Source organism: Vipera ursinii, assembly GCF_947247035.1.
Source record: "Vipera ursinii genome assembly, chromosome: 4".
In the NCBI taxonomy this organism is placed as follows: domain Eukaryota; kingdom Metazoa; phylum Chordata; class Lepidosauria; order Squamata; family Viperidae; genus Vipera; species Vipera ursinii.
The window spans coordinates 52149200-52172472 of NC_139514.1; the positions used below are offsets into that span (position 1 = coordinate 52149200).

Below are 23273 nucleotides of genomic sequence, written 5' to 3' on the forward strand. Positions count from 1 at the left end.
TGGTGAAAGTAATTTTCATGTACAGTTTCATTTCCACACTGAGGCCATTTCACTTCTCAATACCGCCATGTTAGCAGAATGAATCTATCTTACTTGATTGATCTCATGAAAGATCCTGTTTTTCTCCAGCCACAATTGTTTATATTATCTGGCTAGCTGCTCTATAAATGCTGCTGCTGTCATCTCCATTAGAAAAATGTGGATAACAGTAGTTTCTATAGAAGCGCTACACAGCTCATTTAAGCAAATTCTTCAGTTTGAAGTTCTGTTCTCCTATTTCTAGAATCGCTCAGTTCTTTATTATTCCCTCAATATATCAGGGTTTCGCAAACCTTGAGGTGTACCTTGGGGAAATGCAGACTGAATCCAAGGGAGGTGTGATGGCAAACAGTTAGCAAGCCCCTATTTTATATCAAGCTTGGGTAAAAATGATAATAGGACACAATTACAATGGATATGTCAACTAAAGGGTAATAATTTCATACAATATATGCATGTAATGCCTGATTAATAACTCACCAAAGTACCTGGGGGTAGCACTGGACAGATGACTAACTTTCTGACAAAATCTGTTATCTGGAAACAACAGCTGCAAAATTGAAAAGCTGCAACAATTTACTGAACAGACTGGCTGGAGCATCCTGGTTTGCTGATGTTAACACCCTAGGAATAACAGCACTGGCTTTGGTTGATTCCACATCTGAATATTGTGCCAATGTGTGGCTTCACAGTGCCCATGCCCTAATGGTTGATGCCCAACTCCACCAGACAATGCGTATCATCTCTGGCACATTGATTGCATGATACTCCTGTGCACTAGTTACCAGTATTTAGCAATATCATACCAGCCCACATTAGAAGACAACAAGCTCTCATTCGGCTATGGTCAATGATGGTGAACAATAAGGCCCTCCCTTATTCACCAGGACAATGCACAGTCTATCACAAGATTAAAATCCCATAGGCCAGAATGGAAAACAATGATTCAGTTAATATCTATCCAGTTTAACCCTGAGAACGCCTGGAGAGAGGAATGGTCCTCGGTGCCTTCTTGTGGCCTGACCATTAGTGATCCCTCTACCAAACCAGCTGTTTTTTGACCTGCCTCACTCTTTCTGGTCAAAATTGAACAGAATTAGGTGTGATATTGGAAGTGCCTCTTCCCTCCCTCTCTCAGTGGGGATGGAAAGATTCCCCTTGTTGCGATCGTGGCACTGATATGCAAACTATTAAACATATTGTGAAAAAAATTGGACACGGCATACATTATCTGGTTCCCTATAAGAACTGCATGAAACTATGCCAGAGGTGATTGCCTAGAAAGCTGAATTGGATATCTAGTTATGAAGCCACTGCCATACCCATGTTTTATACATAATTACATGGATTTATTTCTCTTCTGTCATGTTCTCATCATACACTAAATAATAAATAATAAGCAGACTAGAACAATAGGAAATAACTGTCATGATATGCTGAAAAAATAATATAAATTGCATGTTAATATAGAAATACGTATGCACAGTACTTTTGATACTCAGTTCTTTTTATAGAAATCAAAGTCCTTAGCCCACATGTACTATCAGTTACTTAATGCCTATTAATCTTTTGCAATTTACATCATTAAGAAAATATAAATGATTAAAACCAGACAGTGGTTACTAAGCTGGCTAGGATTCACTGACAAAGCCCACAAGAATCCTTTAAATCTGACAAGGTCTAGGAAACCTGAAAAGGCATTCAAGTTCTCTTTCATCTGGCATGGATTTTTATGGTTCTATGTCCTTCATGATCATTAGGCTAAAAATAAATGTGTGTCTTTATATAATAACTCACTCTGTGTGTATGTGTATGTGCTTGTGTGTGTTTAAAACTTCACCACGTTGAAACATGAGCATGGTGAACATGAAAGACAATGTGAACTATGTCCAAAACAAAAACAAAAAAACGGTGGACTGGAGAAAGACTATTAACTGTAGTATATCATCCAGCAAGCTATACAAAACCAATTTTAAATACTGTAATAGCTTCTTTGGCGAAAAGCCTCACGCTTTTAGAACTTAGCTGATTCTTTTAAATAAGATTGGTTCTTAATGGTATGAAGGAAACAGTCTTCAACTAAGTGAAGCTACTTCTGTAATATAATAATAATTTTTTAAAAATTAAGGATGAATGGACACACTAATCACACTAGAGAAATAATGCAATTCTCTTGGGTAACGTGTATGTAAAGAGCAATAAGGCAATGCAAAAGGATTATGCACCATTATTACTATATAATGCCTATTGTGAAAATGTTATTGAAAAGTGGCAGGTACAAATATAATTCAATCATATTTACATGATAGTAAAGTCTGAGCAAGAAAGGTGGCACGATTAATTTATTGAGGAACTGCCTTTTCATGAACAGCTGGCTATTTAATGCCAAATATTTTCTATTTTCAATCAGATTTTAAACTAAGAGGACTATCCTTGATATAAGCATTTTAGTGATCTTCAAACTTCGGGTCAATTATGCTGGACTCTGATTTTCACTTAGAACTATATAGTTATTTAACTGTTTTAATTTTAAAACAGTTTTCTGTAAATCCTGACTGCTTCTTTTATTTGCCTATAGGGTTCCCCAACCTGGCACCCTCTAAAGCAGGGGTATCAAACTCAATTTCATTGAGGGCCACATCAGCATTACGGTTGCCCTCAAGGGGCCGGGTGGGTATGGCCAGGGTGGGCGTGGCTAGACTGTGTATGGCCTACTGGGTGGGCATGGCCAGCTCTACATTGTTCGCATCAAGGGTGCCTATGGGGGCCTGGGCAGGAGTGGGACAGATCTGAGGGTCTCTGGCAGAAGGAGAGTCTCTGGGCCAGGGCCAAGGCAGTGGGGGCCATTCCCTCACTGTTTCCAGGATGGCTTTGCGGGCCACATGAAACCACTTTGCGGGCCGCATCTGGCCCCCGGGCCTCGTGTTTGACATGTCTACTCTAAAGGGATCTAGGACAATTTGCCAAGGCCAACTTGCCGCAGCTGCCTTGCCACAGCCAATTTGCCATGGGACAATTCAATGCAGAATAACTCAAGAGAGGGATAAGTGAATTGCAGCAAGCCTTGTTTGGCTTTAGATTTGAATCTAAAGTCATAAAGGCTGGGGTGAGCAGCTTGTCCCAGTCTTGAGTTATCTTGAGTTGAATTGGTGAGTTGTCCCACTATGAGTTGGCCATGGCGTGTCAGCTGTAGCAAGATGGTCGTGGCGAGTCGGCCACGAGTTGTCCCAATCCGCTCTAGAGATGTTGGAACAAGCTTTTTCCGAGAATGGTTGTAAGTCACTTTCATGGGGATTTTTGTTTTGTTTGATGCAGCAAACAGTCTTTCTCTCTAATCAGCAAGTTGGTGGGAAACTCTGGGAGTTGAAAGTCCACCCATTTTAAAGTTGCCAAGGTTGAGAAACACTGCTATAAATTGGATTGATGGACTAGCTTGGTTTGAGGATGTTTATTTTCTTCCTTATTTACAGTACATAATCCTGACCAACAAAAAGTAGTTGCTGGATCTTAATCTCTGAGTAGTCAAAATATATTTCCAGAGGCTTTCACAAGTTCTTGTTGCTTTTTGTCAGAATGACAAAGCAGTATACAGAAGTGATATTCCTCACCAGAGAGATTCTTTTAAAACTGTGCATCCCTGTAAGGTCACACAAGAAAGCCAAAAGATCCTGGGTGAGTGTATAGAGCTGCAGGATGTTTTAGTCTGAAAAGTCCAAGGAATTTATCTTTCAAAGGAGGTTCTGAATAAACTGCATGTTCTTCAGACAGACTGTTCATACCTGGCCCCTGAAGTTACATCTGTCTATTCCCAACTTTAGTCTCTGTTTCTCAACTTTTTGATCCTTGTTGATCTTATACTGGAAATGAGCTTCTGGAAAAGATGGAGTAGCAGTTAAATAAGCTAGCAGTTTAGGCTTTCTCAAATTTGGAGAGGTATGTATTTAAACTTAAGGAATATTATATGATTCCATAAACAATTTATGCAAGTGTACGTGTCCTTTTTAGTAATGCAGTAATCTATTTGAACCATGCAATTGTCCCTACTCCATCTGGGTGCATTTTGGCATGGTGGTGGAATTATACAAAAATCCACAAATTATTTTAATTATTTAACATGCATTATTTTATGTTGAAATCATATATACGTACTTAGCCTCTTTCATATTAAACTCTTGAAAGCATTTTTCCTCTCCTATGAATGACACAGTGAGTAAAATATTTTGTGATTTCTTGAATAAACATTCATGGCATTATCAGGAATTAGACAAAATAGCTTCACTGGTTGTTAGTTTACTGGAATTAGGTTGTTACATTGTGTTCTTATCTGTATGTTTATATATGTATGTGTACATATGGTATACAAAGTGTGTGTGTGTGTGTGTGTGTTTATCTATAATTGACTAAGAAGCACAAAGAACTTAACCTAACCTGTACCTATCATATTGCAGGAATGGTTCAGACTTCTGCAGCCAAAATACTAATTATTTTATCAGAACGGTTCTATTTTAACTTCACAAAGACAGCAGAATATTATTTTTTCCCAGCAGATCAGCTTTACAAAAATGACTTCATCGAGAAGACACACAAAGCATAGTTCAAAAGTAGGACCAAAAAAAACTGACTGCTTAAGCAAACTGTATTTTGATTCAGCAAGGTAACTTCAGCTGTTCAAACCTGCTAAGTTGTGTAGTTTTCATGATAACACAAAATAAGAAAAGTGTTGAAAAAGCAGTATGCTAGTTCACTCTTGTAAATTGTAGGTAACACAAATCTGCAAGCACAGGTCAACGCAACCCCAGGTAGATTTACTATACCTGGGCATTTGGTATGATATTTGTAGGCAGGGAAAAGAGGACAACCAAGAAACTTTATAAGAACAAAAAAGTTAATTAGCAATGTTTGTTTATCAGATGTGTTAAGGCTCTACAGCTCCCAAGAGCACTCTAGGGAATAGACAACAGGCTCATATATATTAAAAGCAATTTAAAAACACATTAATATTAATTAATTTTATTTTTTGGGACAAGTATTGACTCAAGCATCCTGTCCCCATCCCTATTCAATAATCCAATGACAAATAGTTTTCCCCAAATGCATCTGGGACAGGCTGAGTTAAATATTACTGTTGTAGAAACATAGAAAATAAACACCAACATAAACAGCTTATAGTCTTCTAAAAGAGGAATTAGTGTCATAGCCCTTCAAACATATTTCTTTGATGCAATCTGATCCATATATAAATTGTTATTACAAAAATGTCTTAAAACCAATATATCATTGTTTTTCTCTTGTTGATGTTTCTTGGAAATGGGGCTATCTTTCTGGATCAAATTTAAACAATAAAATATTTCCATGGCGGCAGAGATTTCATATGTAGCGCATTATATTTTCAGTTCAAATATCCTAAAATTTAGACCGCAATCAATAATTTCTGTTGAAAATACTCGTCTTTCCAGGAAGTTATGTTTGCACCATTTTAAACAGATACCATTCATTAGAACCAAAAAAAAAAATCTAAAACATTTACAGATGAGCTAATAATACTCTTTAACTTCAGTTCTATACTATTCAGGAGGCTGCCTTACAGTAGTAAAAACATTGCCTAGAATTGGAAAGACCCAGGTTTGTAGCCATTCCTGGCTAGGGAAACCCACAGAATGGCTTGGGGTCAGTAACTATCTGTTACTTGTAACTGTTTCTGGATGTTGTTGTTGTTGGGGGCGGGGGGGGGGGGAAAGAGGGATAGAAGATTTTATGGAAAGAATGGTTATAAACAAATGATAAGTAAATAAATGATAAATGTTTTTAAATTGAAAAAATAAAAAATGAAAGCAGAAGAAAAAAAATTTGCTCAAAGCATATTCAAATGAACTGTTAAAATTTATAAATGCTTTCTAGTGTGGATACTTTTTTTCTGATAATGATGTAGCCAAAAAAAGGGATGACAGGGAGGCATTAAAGAGGCAAAATATTCCTCATATAAGTGACCTCATGCTACGACACACACTAGATTTACTTGAAAAGAAGACAAAGGTTATTATAATAAAATAAAATAAGTTGACATAAATCTTAAGAGGGTAAATTTGCCAATAAAATTATAAAGGAGTATATATTTTCATTTATGCTTTTGTTTGGGAGGTAAGAATTATCTGGAATAATTTGTGTCCAATTCCAGTTTTTCCTTTTGAAGAAACTTGTTGCAAAAGGGGGTCATTCAGCAGTTTGAAAGAGGTCTGGAGGAAATGGATCTTTGGGACCTCTCTTCCTGTCAGGTTTCATTCCTTGGAACAAAACCAAAATGGCACTCCTTTCGATGACCAAGGCAGTTCTGGGATGACCAAGGCAATTCTGGGATGAGTTCTAGTCCTCATTGATATAATGGTGGCTTTCAATATTCTCAGAGCCTTTTCGCAATTCCATCTTGTGCTCCAACTGTACCTATTCCTGAACTAGGCGGTCTTAATCATAACCACTCTTACCTTAAGTCACCCACTTGTCTGGTTTATTACCATGCTACACTAAACTACATTAAACTACACTACACTAAACTACACTGAAGATCACTCAGAAGCTACAGCAGGTCTAGAAACTGATGCTGTTAAGTACTTATCAGAAATAGGATGATGATGATGATGATTGGTTACAGAGTCAGCCAAATGTTTAGAGTAGATATGACATTTTTATCCATCTATCGAATTCTGTCCAAGGACCTGAGACAGGCAGATGGCGTTAAAGATATTGCTCAAGATGTAAACTGTTTTAAGTAAAGCTGCTCATTCTACTTCTATTTGGAGGTTTTTGTATTTTGTTATCTTCTCCAGGCCTTTTTCTTCAATTTTTCTATCTCCAGGTGCTTGTCTGCTTAAATTCCCAAAGCACTTTAGTTTGTTTGTTTTCTATCACCTTGTGTATTTTGTGGTCCCACCAGTTGTTGCTTGCAGGGAAATGGTATTTCTTGTAGATCTTGTTGCCATTTTGTCATGTTGTTGTTTGTAGTCAGTCTATGTCAGGGGTGTCAAACTCGCAACTTCATGTGAGGTGTCGCGACGTATCATGACTTTTCTTCCATTGCTGGCAACGGGACAGGCGCGGTTTTACCATGACGCATCCGGTCCGTGGGCCGGCAGTTTAACACCCCTGGTCTACGTGATCTTTTTGCAGCAGCTAACTAGGTGGTCCACTGTTTCTTCAGCTTCTTTGCAAAGGCAGCATTTGCTGTCTGTTGATGTCTTCTAAATTCTGGGTTTCTATACAGTTGTTCTAAAGACTTGGTCTTGTGCACCCAGTTGTTGTTGTTGGTATTGTGGAATAATTATGGCATACCTCAGTATACTCATATAATACTGCTACTCCATGGACTGCACTGGTTACCAACATGCTTCTAGATGCAATTTAGAGTGCTGGGTGTTGCCTATAAATCACTTCAGGTTACAGGTCCTAGGTTATTTGCAGCAGTGCCTCTCTCTGATTACTTCACCTATCCAATAAGCTCTGACAGAGTAGGCATGCTCCAATCTTGTCACTCAAGCAATGTCATCTGGCAGGAGATGCACCTTCTCTATCATTACACCTGCTCTATGGAACACCATTCCTGAAATCCAGATGTCTCCAACCCTACCTGCCTTTCAGAAGGCTCTTAAGATGTTGCTTTTCCCCAAGGTTCTGTTTTGGGAGGTTGTCTATCTATATTTATTGCTTTTAGGTTTTATGAAGTTGCATTGATTTTATGTAAGATTTTATTTTTGATGTTTTCTTGACTTTTAATGGTTTCTTTGTGGTTATGTATTTTTTATTTATGTACACTGGCCTGAATTGTATGATTAGATGGCTATATAACTGGATTTAATAAATAATATTGATCAGTGGTGGGATTCAAATATGCAAACAACCGGTTGTCTGTGTGTATGCCGCTTCCGGAAGTCTATTCTGGGCCTGGGCAACAAAAAATTAGCTACTGCAGTGGTGCAAAATGGCTGAATCCCACCACTGATATTGATTTATAAATAATGTATGGTTTTTTTCCTTTTTGACCATAAATGGTAGCCAGCAGTATACAAATGCAATGAATAATATATATTTATGACATCATACAACTGGCAATGGCACAGCAGCCTTATAAGAAAATACAACATATGCACCCCTTTGTAATTACAAACATTCTATCTGAGTACAACACTACACTTCATAGCTTATAACTTGAACACATCTATAGTTTTAATAGTTCTCCTACTCTGGAGCAGAAGAAAGTATTAGGGTTTGCTGATAAATTGAGTAGGAGTAGAGTATGATTCAGAGATGTTTTTTTCTGCCATTCCAAAAGTTAATCAACATGAAACAACAAAAAATAGATGGCTGCAGCTGTATTTATTTTTCACTGAATTATTATGCATTTATTAAAAAGACAAAAGATAATTGCTCATCAACCTCTTAAAAAAAATCCATTGGGTAGTAAATTAGCTGTTCCACAGTTCCCAGTTGATTATTTTATACCATACAAACTCTTGTTTTCTATCTATGAAGACAGTCATTGATATTGTGATTTTTATAGAAAGTCAACTCAACAAACTCTGATTACCCAAGACGGATGAATGTGTACATGAGAAATACCATATAGTTTTATTATGAATTATGTACCATTACCATTATGGACTTCCACTGACTAGCAAACACATGTAACAAGGGCAGGACCTGAATACAGTTTGCATTTCTCTATTATGTTAAATCAGGATTTTGACTCAGCACAAATAGCTAATATATTGCTGCATGCACTTAATCAATCTCATTAGGGTTTTGCTGCCAATGGGAATAATTAACAACAACAATGGAAGTGTTTTCTAAGATTTTTTTTACTTTGAATTGGAATTCCTGCCTTATCTCTCCAAAACAAATCAAGAATTTTGGATGGCAAGTATAATCTAAGTAATCTAATTTTGCCTTAGGGAGGGATAACAAACTGATTCATATGTGGCAATGAACAACTAATGGTACTTCTGCAGCTCCTATTTTCCTACTTTTCCTAGCAGGGGAAGCACAGCAGGGTTTATTGAGGAATATATAGCAACCCACTACTCTTTCAAGCAAGATTAAGTTTTGAAAAATTCTGAATTGTTGTGCAAACTCAAAGTATAGACACAATCAATGGGCAGAATCTCTAAGTGAACAGGTGGACTGTGTTGCAATGGCATAATTTTAATTGTATAGGTCAGTGACGGCGAACCTTTTAGAGACCGAGTGCCCAAACTGCAACCCAAACCCCATTTATGTATCGTCGGGTGCCGGGTGGGCATGACCCATTGGGTAGGTGTGGCCTATTGGGTGGGCGTGGCTCCAGTGGTAACGGCAAACTGAGTGGGACTAAAAAGTTCAATCAATCAATTCCAACTTTGCAAGATCTTTTTTTTCTCCGTGAGAAGTTGAAATTGATTAATTGAACCTTTTTTTTGCACACGGCAGTGGAGGCGTAAAGCGAAAAGGTTGTATAAAACCCAGCTGAAGGCCTAGGACTGGGGCGACGGTGCGTGAGCCCACAGAAAGGGGTCTGTGTGCCATCTGTGGCACACGTGCCATAGGTTCACCACCACGGATACAGGTCAACACAGTAGCACATCTTTAAATATGAAACAATAAATGCATAAAGCAGATATATATAAATGGGATATAAATGGGATATATTAATCCCATTTATATCCCGCCTTCTCCGAAGACTCAGGGCGACTTACAATTTAAGCACAAACCAATGTGCTTAGCAACAAGATATCTAATGTTTGACCTATTTTACTGAAAAGAAGCATTATCTACTATAGATGCAGACTACTGTTTACAAATGTATAACTGTATCACCCAAATTTCCTGGAATGTTTGACAAACTAGAGATTAAAACTATGAAATACAGGAGGGAAATGAAATAAGTGTCAGAAGACAACCTCCTGATCTAGATATGTAAATATAACAGGGTGCTTTCAGATAGACTTGCCTTCAAACTTTCAAAATGTTTAGGGCTTGAAAGATTAATATACTTATTTTAATTGGTTCTAGAAATAGGTTGAAGCAGATGACAAAAAACTGGCATAATACGATTGTACTGGAATAATCAAACTGTGAGATCACACCATACATCAGATCATAGAGTGGATTTAATTTTTTTCAATAAGACTCAAATATACATTACTGTGCTATCAGACAATGATGATGCATACTGTATGTAAAGTTTTAAAACCGTGTACCAAGAAAAGTACTCAGTTCTGGACATGGTCCAATACCTTTTGGCTATAAACACATAATAGAAATTTAAATTGTCAAATTCAGCCAAATACTGAGCACAGTCGTGCCTCTGGTGACACACCATTCTAGAATAAAATCTGTCATGTTTTATTCAAGCGTATTCATGTAATATACATGTACAGGATGTGGATTTTTTTTAACTTCATAGCAGCTTTTGAGTATAATCATCCATTTTAATATAGCAATGAAAATGTATTCCTGCAGTCATATTTCTCATCACCTTCATTTTACTCACTACTCTTGTCCAACTTACTATCAGAGGACAGAATGTGTACCTGATCTTCTCCTATGTAACTAAAGAGAAACATTGGGTTCAGTATATTTTCCATAAGGTGATGACTGAAACTATACTAAAGATACTACAGTAAAAACGTATACACATACACAAATTCCTTCTTTAGGAAAGAAACCATCAATGTATACTGTGTTAGGTTACAACTGAAGAATATCTATGAAGTGTAAGTGTTCCATATCAATATCTAGCGAGTGACCCTTTCTTCCAAAATTATACTGGGAATATGAATATTTCATTCTCCTTTCCTTAACATGAACTCACAGGCTTCAAAAGCTAAAATACACAATATTAATTACCTAAAGCTAAGCATATCACATCTCTGAATTATGCTACAAAGAAACAAAATAAAATGTTTTCTATCCCAAATAGGCATTTAGTTCACCTTCTACAACTTTAGTTCACCTTCTACAACTTTAAATACATACCAAGAGGTGAAACAGGTGTGCCTGTGCCCCCCCCCCCGCCGGAATGTTTTTCCCTTTGGATCTGAATTGCAACATGTTCCTACAATAAAATAGAAAAAAACTAGAGCAAGGAGGTAATTACTGAAAAGTTATTAAAGATGGAAAAATATATGGAGAAATGTTAAAAAATTCAAATGCTGGAACAAAAGTGATGTTAGTATGTTTCTGCAAGAATCTTCAATGCTTGTGGGGAAAAAAGTGAAAATAGCTATATTTTAACTGTGCTTCAGCCCACTTTGTTGTATGCCTACGAAAACAAAAGCAAGCCAGATGTGGATTGACTGGTGTATTTAAGTAATATACGAGATAAAAAAAGATGAGACAGGGTAAAGAATGAATGGATATTGAATGAAAGCAAATTGAATGCAAAACTGAGTGACCAGCACACAATACGGTGTGTCGAAATGATTTAGTGATATAAAATGTTGACTGAAGATTGAATCACAAAACAAATTCTTCAAGGAAGAATTGAGAAGAAGGAGAACACAGAGGTGTTTTGGATGAAGTTGATAAAAAAGTTGAGGTGAGAAGTGTAAAAAAAAGCCATATGTGGTTATGATAAAAATGATCATGTGTAATGCCATATATGGATATGATTAAAACAATCCTGCTTGTAAGAATAGAAAATCATGAAAAGAGGCAGTGAATGGTTTTGGTATAAATTAGATGTATCTATATTTCTTTCTTTTTTTATTACTCTGCATCTTAATTTTTTTGTTTACAATTTCTTGTTCTTTTTCTGCAGTTACATAATACTGTTTATCCTAAAAAGAAATAGCATGATAGGTATATATGCATATTTCATTTTGTACAGTATGAAAAAAAGAGAAATGTTAAGGCTGCAATAATGTGCACACAAATTCTTAAAAATAGTAAATACCAGTGAAAACAATCTGTTAAAACTGCAGTCTTTAGCACTCTACTCCATTCGCCTAAATTTATTTCTTGGCATTTCTAGGTTGCGCTATAAAAGATATGTTTAGTTTTCATAGCTAATCCAACAGAGGTATTTAAACTTTCAAGCTTTTCAAAGAACAAACATGACAACTAAAATTGTAAGCACCTCTAGCTAAAGGTAACTTCAGTTGAAATCAACAATATTGACTTTGCAGTTAATATTTAGGGTCTTAGGGACAATAACTAAGGTAGGTTTCACTACTCCTGGGCTGAATAAGGTGTGAACTGCTCCTGTCAATTTCTATGAAGAACTATGTTGTTCTAGAAGCCAAGCCAAGAGTGTCATTTATAGCATCTTTGTTTCCAAGGATCTATTTTCATCTCTTAAATGTAATAAAGAATAAAGGTACTTCTAAAATATGAAAGAATAAATAGAATGAAGCAAAATCCAGATTTCCAGATAACATTATATCTGTAATCCTACAACCAATTATATTTACATCAAAGAGACTTAAACACAGGGACCTTCTTTTCTTGCATCCCCTGAGGTAATCCTGGTGGGGGCTACATGCTGTTGGTGGGCAGGAGCAGAACCCCAAATAAAGGCCTCTCTTTTGTCTTTTTCACTGATGAGAGAGGGATCGTTTATGGATTGATATTTTGCACAGGCTTTTGAAATTAGCCCAGTAGCTGCAATGGACCACAGAACTGCAGATGCCCTTTGCCTTATGTCCATTATTGCTTTAGTGGAATAAATAATATTAAATGAAGCCTTGTATCTGGTAAGTACAGTGGGATGCACACGAATATGCAATAATAAATGCATTAGTCTTTAAAATGGTACAGGGATTTCTTTTGTTCTTTGCTGTAACAGGTTATAGACAATTCTTCCTTTGGAAACAAGAGAGACTGATGACGTGACACTATAACGATTTGCCGCAAACCCTAATTGGAAACAAACATAACTTTAGTGATCCAATGGGATGCAACATTATTCCATACGTATAGCTTACATTATTCCGTATGTACGTATATACCTCTGAGAAGGAAAGAACATATATTTAAGTTTTTGTGAAATAGCTAAAGAGACACATATTAATGAAGAGTGTAAGTGAAGGGCTGTTGCAACCCTTTGTGTAATTTGTGCACTGCCGGGGACACCATGTGAAGGAGGATGCCAGCAGCAAAGTAAAAATGGAAATGTTTACGCTGGTGGTTCTACGCACTTTGGCACAACTAGAATATTTTTAAAAAAATATGCACAAGGGCAGCTTGCATGCCAGCAGTACCCCTATGTATAGAATTGCTTGCTTTCACTCCCTTGCATGTCATATAGAAAGCAGCTAAAAGCAAATTGAATAACTCCATTCTATGTTGATACATAAAAAAAGGAATATTCACAATGTCTAAGAAAAAATCAGGTAAAAGATCTACTGCATGAAAATTATCAGCTTTGAAGCAGACATTAAAAAAAACCACCACAGAATATCTAACATAAAAATAGCACCACAGCAATAAACTAGTTATTTTCTATTACAAATCAAGCATAATTGTTTTTGGTCAAATTTTGGATCATGTATTCAACGTGGTTTATTCGTATTATCACTTTTTAAGTACTAGATTTATGTTTCAAGAAGCATCATACGTTTCTACCAGGAGTTAATTTTCAAGTTTTGTGACCTTTGTTGCAGCTACCTGGTCTTGACACTTTAAGCCAATGCAATAAAAGAATGCCAGAAACCATGCAGTCTAATGCAAACAACCACACCTTTGGGAAACAGTTCAGAACTGTATGAATAAACAAAAGCATATATTACTCACTCAGTCAAAATTGGTAACGTCCATGGAAATTAAACTTTCAAACTGAATAGTAATCATGAACTGTTCCCCAAGATTATCTTTCCTTTAAAGTTCTGTTGACAAGTACAGTCAATCTTTATTTGAATGCATGCTTTTGTACTTAAGCAATCAGTATAAAGAGTTACTGAAATGAATTAGGAATTATTATTTTTTTTGTCTGAGCAGGTCCTATTGGTTGGCATTCTGAAGTTAGCAACTATGATTTCTAGTTTAGCATACAGAATCAGCTATCCAAGTACAGGCCTACTTTTATTGCCTTCTCAAACATTTTGCCAGCTCTACATTTAAATCTTCAAAATGTTTTCTAGAGACTCTGAATCATAATGAGAATTCCATTTACTAAGAAGGTGCAGCCTTTCATATAACAACTGAATATGTTTAATGAGTGATCCTTTTATACATTACAGCATCACTCGTGTTTTCAGTAAATGGATACAATTTTGTCTGCTTTAGCCTATTATTATTATTTGTTAGCCTCACCAAGCTACAGTACCAATTGCAGAGATTTCTTCCCAGCAATTATCTCCCAAAAGCAGCCAGGTTTAAAAGCCCTCTGCTTCGGCATATCAAACTAAAAAACAACCAGTGCGTTCCAGAAAAGAAATACTGGAGAAAATATAAAAAATGAAGGTACTTGAAAAAGTCAGCCATAGAAAACTCAGAGGGCTAATCCCAACGTGATAAAATGAGTTTCATTAACAGGAAGCATGAATACTGTAGCCTAGCTATCTAGTCTCATAACTTATGTTTGTAACTATATTTTCTCTTTTTTCCCCTTTTGGTCATATATGCAGTTCCAGTTTTTCTAGATTGAGATAAAAGTGATGCATTCAAGAACAAAATGTTTTTCAGTTGAGACAGAAGCAGTACAGATAGCCTGCAACCATTCATTTAGTGACTTCTGACCATTTTTTACAGTTACAACCACTGGAACATCCCACAGTGACATAATCAAAATTCAGATGCTTGGTAACTGGTTCATATTTATGACAGCTGCAGTGTTCCAGGGTCATGTGATCACCTTTTGCAACCTTCTGACAAGCAAAGTCAATGGAGAAGCCAGGTTCACTTAATAACCGTGTTATTAATTTAACAACTGCAACGATTTCATTAATACATGTGGCAAGAAAGGTCATAAAATGGGACAAAACTCACTTAACAAATGTCTCACTTAACAACATAAATTTTGGGCTCAGTTGTGATTGTTAAGTTGAGGACTGCCTGTACCTTCAAGTCAACCACGAAACCTGGGGACTATAGAATGAAGGCTACTGCTAAGCTTGTAAGCCGCCCTGAGTCTTCGGAGAAGGGCGGGATATAAATGGAATTAAAATAAAATAAAATAAAAATAAAAATTCCATATAGTTTCTTGGCTACGTTTTCAGAATTGGTTTGCCACTTCCTTCTTCCTAGGCTGTGAGAATATGGCTGGCCCAAATCCCATACATTACTATATCAAATTGGGTTTCTACTATCACTGCACATATTGAACATAAAATATTTGTTACTTGAATATCAGTGACTTGATTTTTTCACTGATTTTAGGAGAAAATTTCTTAATATGGGGTAGGCTGTCAAAGCTGATTTTATATTATCTACTACACATTGGGTGGGTTGTATACCTGCTTCTCTACCACATGGAACCACAGTGGCCTAGTCTGTATATAACAGTGGTCTTCAAACCTGGCCTTCTTATGACTTGTGGACTTCAACTCCCAGAATTCCTCAGCCAGCGTGCCTGGCTGAGGAATTCTGGAAGTTGAAGTCCACAAGTCCTAAAAGGGCCAAGTTTGAAGACTCCTGGCATATAACATTATATGGTAATGTCTGGGTTTGCATATCCTCCAGATCCAATATAAGAACTGTAATTATAATTTAGTTGTATGTGTAGACTTGTTCAAGAGAATACGTAATGGTTATAAGAAGAAATTCTATTGAATGTTAGAAAAGAAGTTTTGTAACAATAGAAAAGCTTCAACATTGGAACTAATACCTCAAAATATGGTAGACTTCATTGAATGTGATCCAGAACTTAGACAGACATCTATCATGCATACTTTATTTGGATTTGCACACTGAGAAGATGGTTTGTCTTGGTAGCCTAAATGAATTCATTTATTAAACACATTCATATTGCTCCAAATCAACCATGGACATAATTTACAGTAATAAAAATATTACACATAAGGAAAAAAAGCATTAAAAATAAAATAGCCACAAGAAAAGCCAGATCATATTTTAAATGAATTGATTCAATTCCAACTGAACCATTAATTCCAAATATAAAATAAACAATAACATAAAAACTACTTTGTAAACTATTCAAATGTCACCTTTGTCAAAACATACACAGCAGCCCAATGATTTATTAAAGAGGAAACCTATATTTTTAATTTCATTTCTTTCACACACATACATACACAGACACAAAATAATATAAATAATATAAAATACAAAGATAATAACTGGGCATTGTCCTTGTTAGATGAGACTGACTGAAACAAGTTGATTACTAAAATAAGCCCCATTTATCCAATTATTTTTTTTCTAAATCTGAATCCAGACCCAAGATTGTGTATATGTATTTGGAAACAGGATCCTTAGAAATCAAAGATAACATATCTAAGTCAACCTATTTAAGATAAGTTGCCAATCTGCCATTATATATATTTTCATCCTCATATCTTTGGACTGACTCAGATGCATCTATAATAATAAAACAAAATTTATTCATGTATTTGTAAAATCTATTGGTTGCCCATCTTACCACAGGGTAACTCTGGGCAGCTTAAAATCTTAAAAAGATAAAAATATACAAAACCTAAAAGACGTAAATAAAATACTGTAAAGATCCAATTACCGAGCCCCAATTAAAAGAAGGGGAGGAAGGGAGTAAATTGGGAAGGGGGGAGATGGGATCTGTTATTAATGTATCAACTACCCATGTGGAACCCCTCCATTAGAGGCCCAAGCCAACCGGCAGAGCCAGGTCTTTAAGCTCTTGCGGGAGGGTTGGGGCTAACCTCCCTCGGGAGGGACAAGATGTTCCAAAGTGCAGGAAAGATGGAAGAGAAGGCTCTTCTCCTGGATCCCGCTAGCCGAAATATACTGGGGCCTGCAGCATGCCTCCTCTGCCAGCATGGGTGGGGCGGGCCAATCCCAGTGGGATGAAATGATCCCTCAAATGCAGGGGTGTCAAACTCAATTTCATTGAGGGCCGCGTCAGCATTGCGGTTGCCCTCAAGGGGCCAGGTGGGTATGGCCAGGGTGGGTGTGGCCTACTGGGTGGGCGTGGCTAGCGTGCATATGGCCTACTGGGTGGGCATGGCCAGCTCTACATCATTTGCATCAAGGGTGCCTATGGGGGCCTGGGCAGGAGTGGGACAGATCTGAGGGTCTCTGGCAGGAGGGTCTCTGGGCCAGGGCCAAGGCAGTGGGGGCCATTCCCTCACTGTTTCCAGGATGGCTTCGTGGGCCACATGAAATCACTTCGCGGGCCGGATCTGGCCCCTGGGCCTTGTGTTTGACATGTCTGCTCAAATGCATACTAAATTCTTGTTGAGACCTTCAGAATAATGTAAACAAACTGATTGCAGAATGTTCTCTATTTGAAGACAAAGAATATTAATACCAAATTTAGTGTTAACAAATATGTTGTTAGAATTTTGAATATATTTGATCTTCAGAGGTTGTTCCAGAGTATGCAGCAATAGTATACAGCCCTCATCTGCAACATCTTAAAGCAGCTTTTATGTCTTCCCAAGATCAGGCGGTTGCTATGGTCTCTGTTAGAAAGATGCTATGTTTATGCTCTAAAACACTTTTGGAGGTGAGAAGCACTGAACAACTCAATTCACCTGTCCTGATTTGCTATTTTTAGGTATCAACATATTTTAACTACCAACCTTTTATTATGTAATCTGGCTAGTAACCTTTGCCGCATAGATACACATTTTGAAATGTGGAAATGGTGAATATGCTACATTCATTTGCAATAATTCTATCAGCCTCATACTGTACATGCTGAACTCTTCAAATAAAATTGTACTGAAGAAAAGTGACAAAAAAAATCAAGTGACTTGACAAACAAAGGGCTCTACGAATAGTGGGTCTGAATATTTTTTTTAAAGCTAATATTTGATTTTAAAACTATAAAAAACTTCATACCTCTTCCACTTCTGCCAACAAATCTTAGATCGTTGAATCTTGCTACTTGATTCTTCATGGCAGCAGTAGCATTTCTGAGTTCCGCAGAGTAGTTTTCATCATTTCCAGCCATAACTGTGACCAAAGTTCCATCAGGGACATCTCCTAATGCGACCACCTAAAAAAGTAAATGAAAAAAATACTGAGTTTGTTTTGAATAATTTGGGTGTATAAACTGTTAAAAAATGAAAAATGAATTGGGAATGGAACCACTTTGTACAAAATAAATAAATATAGATGCAGGAGCATTCAACTAAGCAAAATCCATTTAGGACCAAGTGAAATGTGATTTAAATTATGGCTAACACTTCATGATTATATTCACAAATACATTAAGCTAATTTCAAATAGCTCATTTCATACTTATTAAGTCATAATTGGTGGGTCTGCATATCACACAAAGCCAAAAACAAATTACATAAATGCTTAGTATAGCGTGGGAGCCCAGCCACAGATTTCATTGCCACTCTAGACTGACTAAAACTCAATTCATTCTACTATCTAAATAAATATTATTTATTAAAAATAAACAGCAAATGCATATGCTAATTTAGCAGAATGGAAAACAGTACAGTATTCTCAAACTGTTAAAGATTCTGCAGTCATAAAAAGGATCTCACACATACACTAACTTCAATGAGACCAACAAAAAATATTCTACGCCAACAGTTTCCGACTCTAGGGGCCGGTGCTCATCTCCGTTTCAAAGCCGAAAAGCCAGCGCTTGTCCGAGGATGTCTCCGTGGTCATGTGGCCGGCATGACTAGACACCAAAGGCGCACGGAACGCTGTTACCTTCCCACCGTAGTGGTCTCTATTTTTCTACTTGCATTTTTACGTGCTTTCGAACTGCTAGGTTGGCAGAAGCTGGGACGAGTAACAGGCGCTCACTCTGTTACGCGGCACTCGGGATTCGAACCGCCAAACTGCCGACCTTTTGATCGACAAGCTCAGCGTCCTAACCCACTGAGCCACTGCGTCCCTCTTATTATGGTTATACATGAGCATTAAATGCTAATAGTTCAGTTAATTCACTTTTTTCCATTTATATTTCTCCTGAATTATGATCAATTGCACTGAACTGAAGTTCATTAAAAATCAATGTAAGTTAGTGTAACATGAATGATTAGAACCAAGACATTGGAAATCACAAAACACAAAGACCTGCAAATAGAAGTGGCAAAAGAAACCAAAGTTAGCCCCAATAGTAATAGGCACCTTGGGTGCAATCTGAAAACATCTATAGCACTACTTGAACACCATTGGTACTGACAAAATCACCATCAGTCAATGGAATAGCTTACATCCTGTGACATAGCTTTAATATTATTGAATGACAACATCTGCCTATCCCAGGTTCTTGGGAAGGACTCAATAGGACTCAGTCTAAACATCTGGTTGACTGTGGGACCAACCATAATTTATTAAATGTAGATGATTCCTAGTGATTCAGGGCAGTTTTAGTTTCTCTTCCTGCATCAATTGAAAGCCACAGTATATTTTTTCACATTCACCTGGTACTACTCTTTTGTCTTCCTTTTTAACCTATTGAGGATAATAAAATATTTGTGTAAAATTCAAAAAGCAGACAAATGTTCGAGAGGAAAATAATGGCAGACAAATTGCAAGACAAACTCAAAATTGTTCACTACTATACAGCTTCCATCATTTGCTATCTAAAGATATTGTAATCCTTCTGTCAACTCTGCCTGAATGTAGTGTGTAAGCTTAGTCATTCTAAGTTTAAATGTACAGAAAGGGAAAAAAATCAAATTACCCACAACTTAATTCATTATCTGAAGTTTTCTTTACCTCATCAACCTCATACAAAAAATATTAAATATTCAAAATCTTCCAAGTGATCCAAGTATGCAAGAAAATCTATAAGCTGCACAAAGTTTCTGGGAATCAAGCAGCATAGAAATTTAATTAATTTTATTATTACTATTATTAGATTTGGAGCTTTTCTTGCTGAAGCTTTTGGCCATTTCTAGCATAAAGAATTCAAGGTACATCAGACAACATAATATTGGGTTTTTCAGCACTCCTCAAGTTGCAATATTTTATATTTTCAGTGGTGAAAAACAGTTGAACTAAGAAAATTCAATACAATATTTACAATAATTGGAAAATGTTCTAGAAAATATTAATTCTGTGCATATCTCTTAATATGTGTGTTGTAGGTCTAAAAAATCTCAAGCACATTTTTCTGCCTTGAAAGCACTGAGCATATTTGTTAAACTCACCATGTTTATTACATGGTGAAAAAAATTATAGTTAAGGCCTTAGCAAAAACAGTAAGAAAAGATCTGTAGGCTCAGGATAATATAACTGGTAATTAAAGCCTGTAAAAGAGTCAAGGAACACAAATATTTACATTATAAAACAGACTAAACAGATAAGCTAGAACTTACTGACTGGAGACAGCATTTGAACTGTTGAGTTTATAAAAATGGTTTTTATGCAAACTGGATGGAATATCAGCTGCTTAAAGCAAAACCTACTAACTGGAATATTAAGTTCTCCCTTTAAGACATTTGAAGCAAGTTTGTGAGATACAGCTTTACTGTTATCAAATTAAGTAAATAATAATCTTGCCAGGAAATGTTTATCAATAATTCCAATTAAAAGCAGAACTAATTGAATTTTTGATTCTGATTTCTACAAATAGGTTGTGAATTTTAGATTGTGAAACGTTTTGCAAAACTCCTATGGACCCAAGCTTTTGAAATAATAGTTTCACACCACTAACACCACCTATATTACTCAAATATTTCTGATAATTCCCCATCAACTCAAGGATTATGAGTCTTATGAAGCAGTTACTGTTAGAAATAACAGGTGCAGTGAGAAACAATAATCAAAATGATTTATTTTATTTTATTTTTTTAATTTTAATTCCATTTATATAGGAGATATAGGAGTATAGCCAGCCGTACCAACAGGCTGAAGAACAGCTTTTATCCGTGGGCTGTTAGGCTTTTAAATGGGACATAATCTTATGCAGAGTTGACTTGGGAGGCCGGTGTGTGGTGTAGTTGGTTCACATAGTGTGGTGGGATGGAGGGTTTGTTGTCACTGTGTGTTGGGGGGAGAGAGCACAGGGGGAGGCTCAGCTAATCTCAATGTACACATGTTGTACTTTGACAATAAAGGTTGATTATTATTATTATTATTATTATTATTATTATTATTATTATTATTATTATTATTATTATTATTATTATTATTATTATTATTATTATTATATCCCGCCCTTCTCCGAAGACTCTGGGCGGCTTACGAGCTTAGCTGAATCTTATAGGATGGCTGTAGTACAAAAATCCTGAAGAAATGGAACTGAACATTTTCCTCGTTTCTCACCTTAGCTACCGCTTTAAAAAATAAATAAAAATCCAGGCAAGCATTCCAGCCAAAAGATAGTGATTATTTAAGAGCTGTGCTCAAATTTGAAGATAAAAGAGGAAGCATATTCTGGCGGCTGGCCGCCGGTAGAGAAGTGAGAAAATTGAAGCACAGCCAAAGGTGGTGGGGGGGGGGGAGGAAAGGGGGGGGCCAAGACTGATCCTTGCCTTTTAAGAGCCTCTTGCAATGGAAATATTAGGCGAAACATCTGACAACCACACCGCGGCCTTCTAACTAAGTAGCTCCTTTCGCGACTCGACTCTAATCGCCACTGAGATTGCACCGTGGTGGTAAAAAAAAAGGGGGGGGGAAATAAGCAGTTTTCCGAGACAGTGCCTTGCATTTCTTAATGAAGAAAAATCAAGACGCTTCGGTCTAAAGACTCTTTTAAGATGAGCAGGGCTTAATCAAGGTCAGGGGTCGGCAACCTCGGCTCTTTTATGACTCGTGGACTTCAACTCCCAGAATTCCTGAGCCAGCACAGCTGGCTCAGGAATTCTGGGAGTTGAAGTCCACGAGTCATAAAAGAGCCGAGGTTGCCGACCCCTGATTCTAGGTGCAGAGCAAGAATTTCCAGAGGTCGCACGCGGGATTGCCAGGGGAAAAAAAAAAGGCCATAACAGCACTCTGCCCTCGACCGCGTGGTTCAATCCGTCCCAGCAAGATTAGGGGGTACCGTTTACACGCCTTCCAATTATTCGGAGCCCGTTCTGGCCCGTCAGCTAGCCCGCCATCCTCGAACGGGTTCACCCTTAAAAGACGAAGGGAGATAGCTGCACGCCCCGCGGTCGCGGAAAAGCGGGGCAGGCTTTTTTTTTCTTTTCTTCCTCCCCCTCCAGACCACAGAAATAACTTAATCCAGCCAAGATAATTTCCAAAAAGGAAAATAGCAGCGGGGGAGTCGGGAGAAGGTGCTTCCCGGCCAAGCGTTTCCCAACCTTAGGAACTTGAAGACGCGTGGACTTCAACTCCCAGAATTCCCCAGCCAGCATAGCTGGCTGGGGAATCCTGGGAGTTGAAGTCCACGCGTCTTCAAGTTCCTAAGGTTGGGAAACGCTGATTATTAACGGGCTCGATTAGCGCCTGTGCCTTTCCCAATGCATTCAGCACGAGTTACAGGCACGGCGGCAGGAAAAAAAAAAAAAGTTCACGCTCCGGAAAAAAAAAATGCGAGGGCACCAGAGGGAATCGGGGGGGAAAAGGAAAAACGTGGCGCAGGGCCTTGATTGCACGAGGCACCCGGTTCGGAGTAATAATAATAATAAATAATAATAATAATAATAAACCTTTATTGTCAAAGTACAACATGGAAGTAATGGAAGAAGAGAAAAAAAAACCCCAAAAGGCAAGTCCTCCTTTACTAAAGAAAGAGGTGGGGAAAGACTCGCGCAAGCGAAGGTTTGTCCCGCTGATAAAATGGCTATCAACAGGTGCGAGCCCATGAAGTAAGTGATGGGCGGGAGGTTTTTAAAGTCAAAACTATTCCGGATCTGGGCGCGTTTCTTCTTAAAGACTCGCACTTCCGCTTTTCAGGAGGAGGCCCAGCAACCCTCCAGGTTATTTTTTTGGAGAAAGCTACCACGCTTTTCAGATACATTTTTTTCCCCCTCCTTTCGAGAAGCCCCTCCGCCGGATTTGTCCAGGCACGTTGGATTTATTAACAGCCTTAACTCATCTGACAAGGTTCTGTTTAAGGCCTTGACGGGTCACCGATTGGACACGTGTATTTGTAGTCGTTAGGAGATCGGTGTGAGTTTATGGGAGGTCCAGGTAGACTAGCAGGTATCAGAGTTAAAACGCTACGGGCAACTCTTTTTCGCTTGTTG

The 23273-nt window shown here is 37.4% G+C and overlaps 1 protein-coding gene across 1 annotated transcript in view; it reads right to left on the reverse strand.

Annotated features, from left to right (window-relative positions):
- RUNX1 (RUNX family transcription factor 1) overlaps positions 1-23273 on the reverse strand; it is a 114133-nt gene that overhangs the window by 86522 nt on the left and 4338 nt on the right. Inside the window, exon 2 of the mRNA XM_083361447.1 lies at positions 18004-18160. Coding sequence (XP_083217573.1) covers positions 18004-18160 — 157 coding nt within the window. The remainder of the gene's footprint in view (positions 1-18003; positions 18161-23273) is intronic.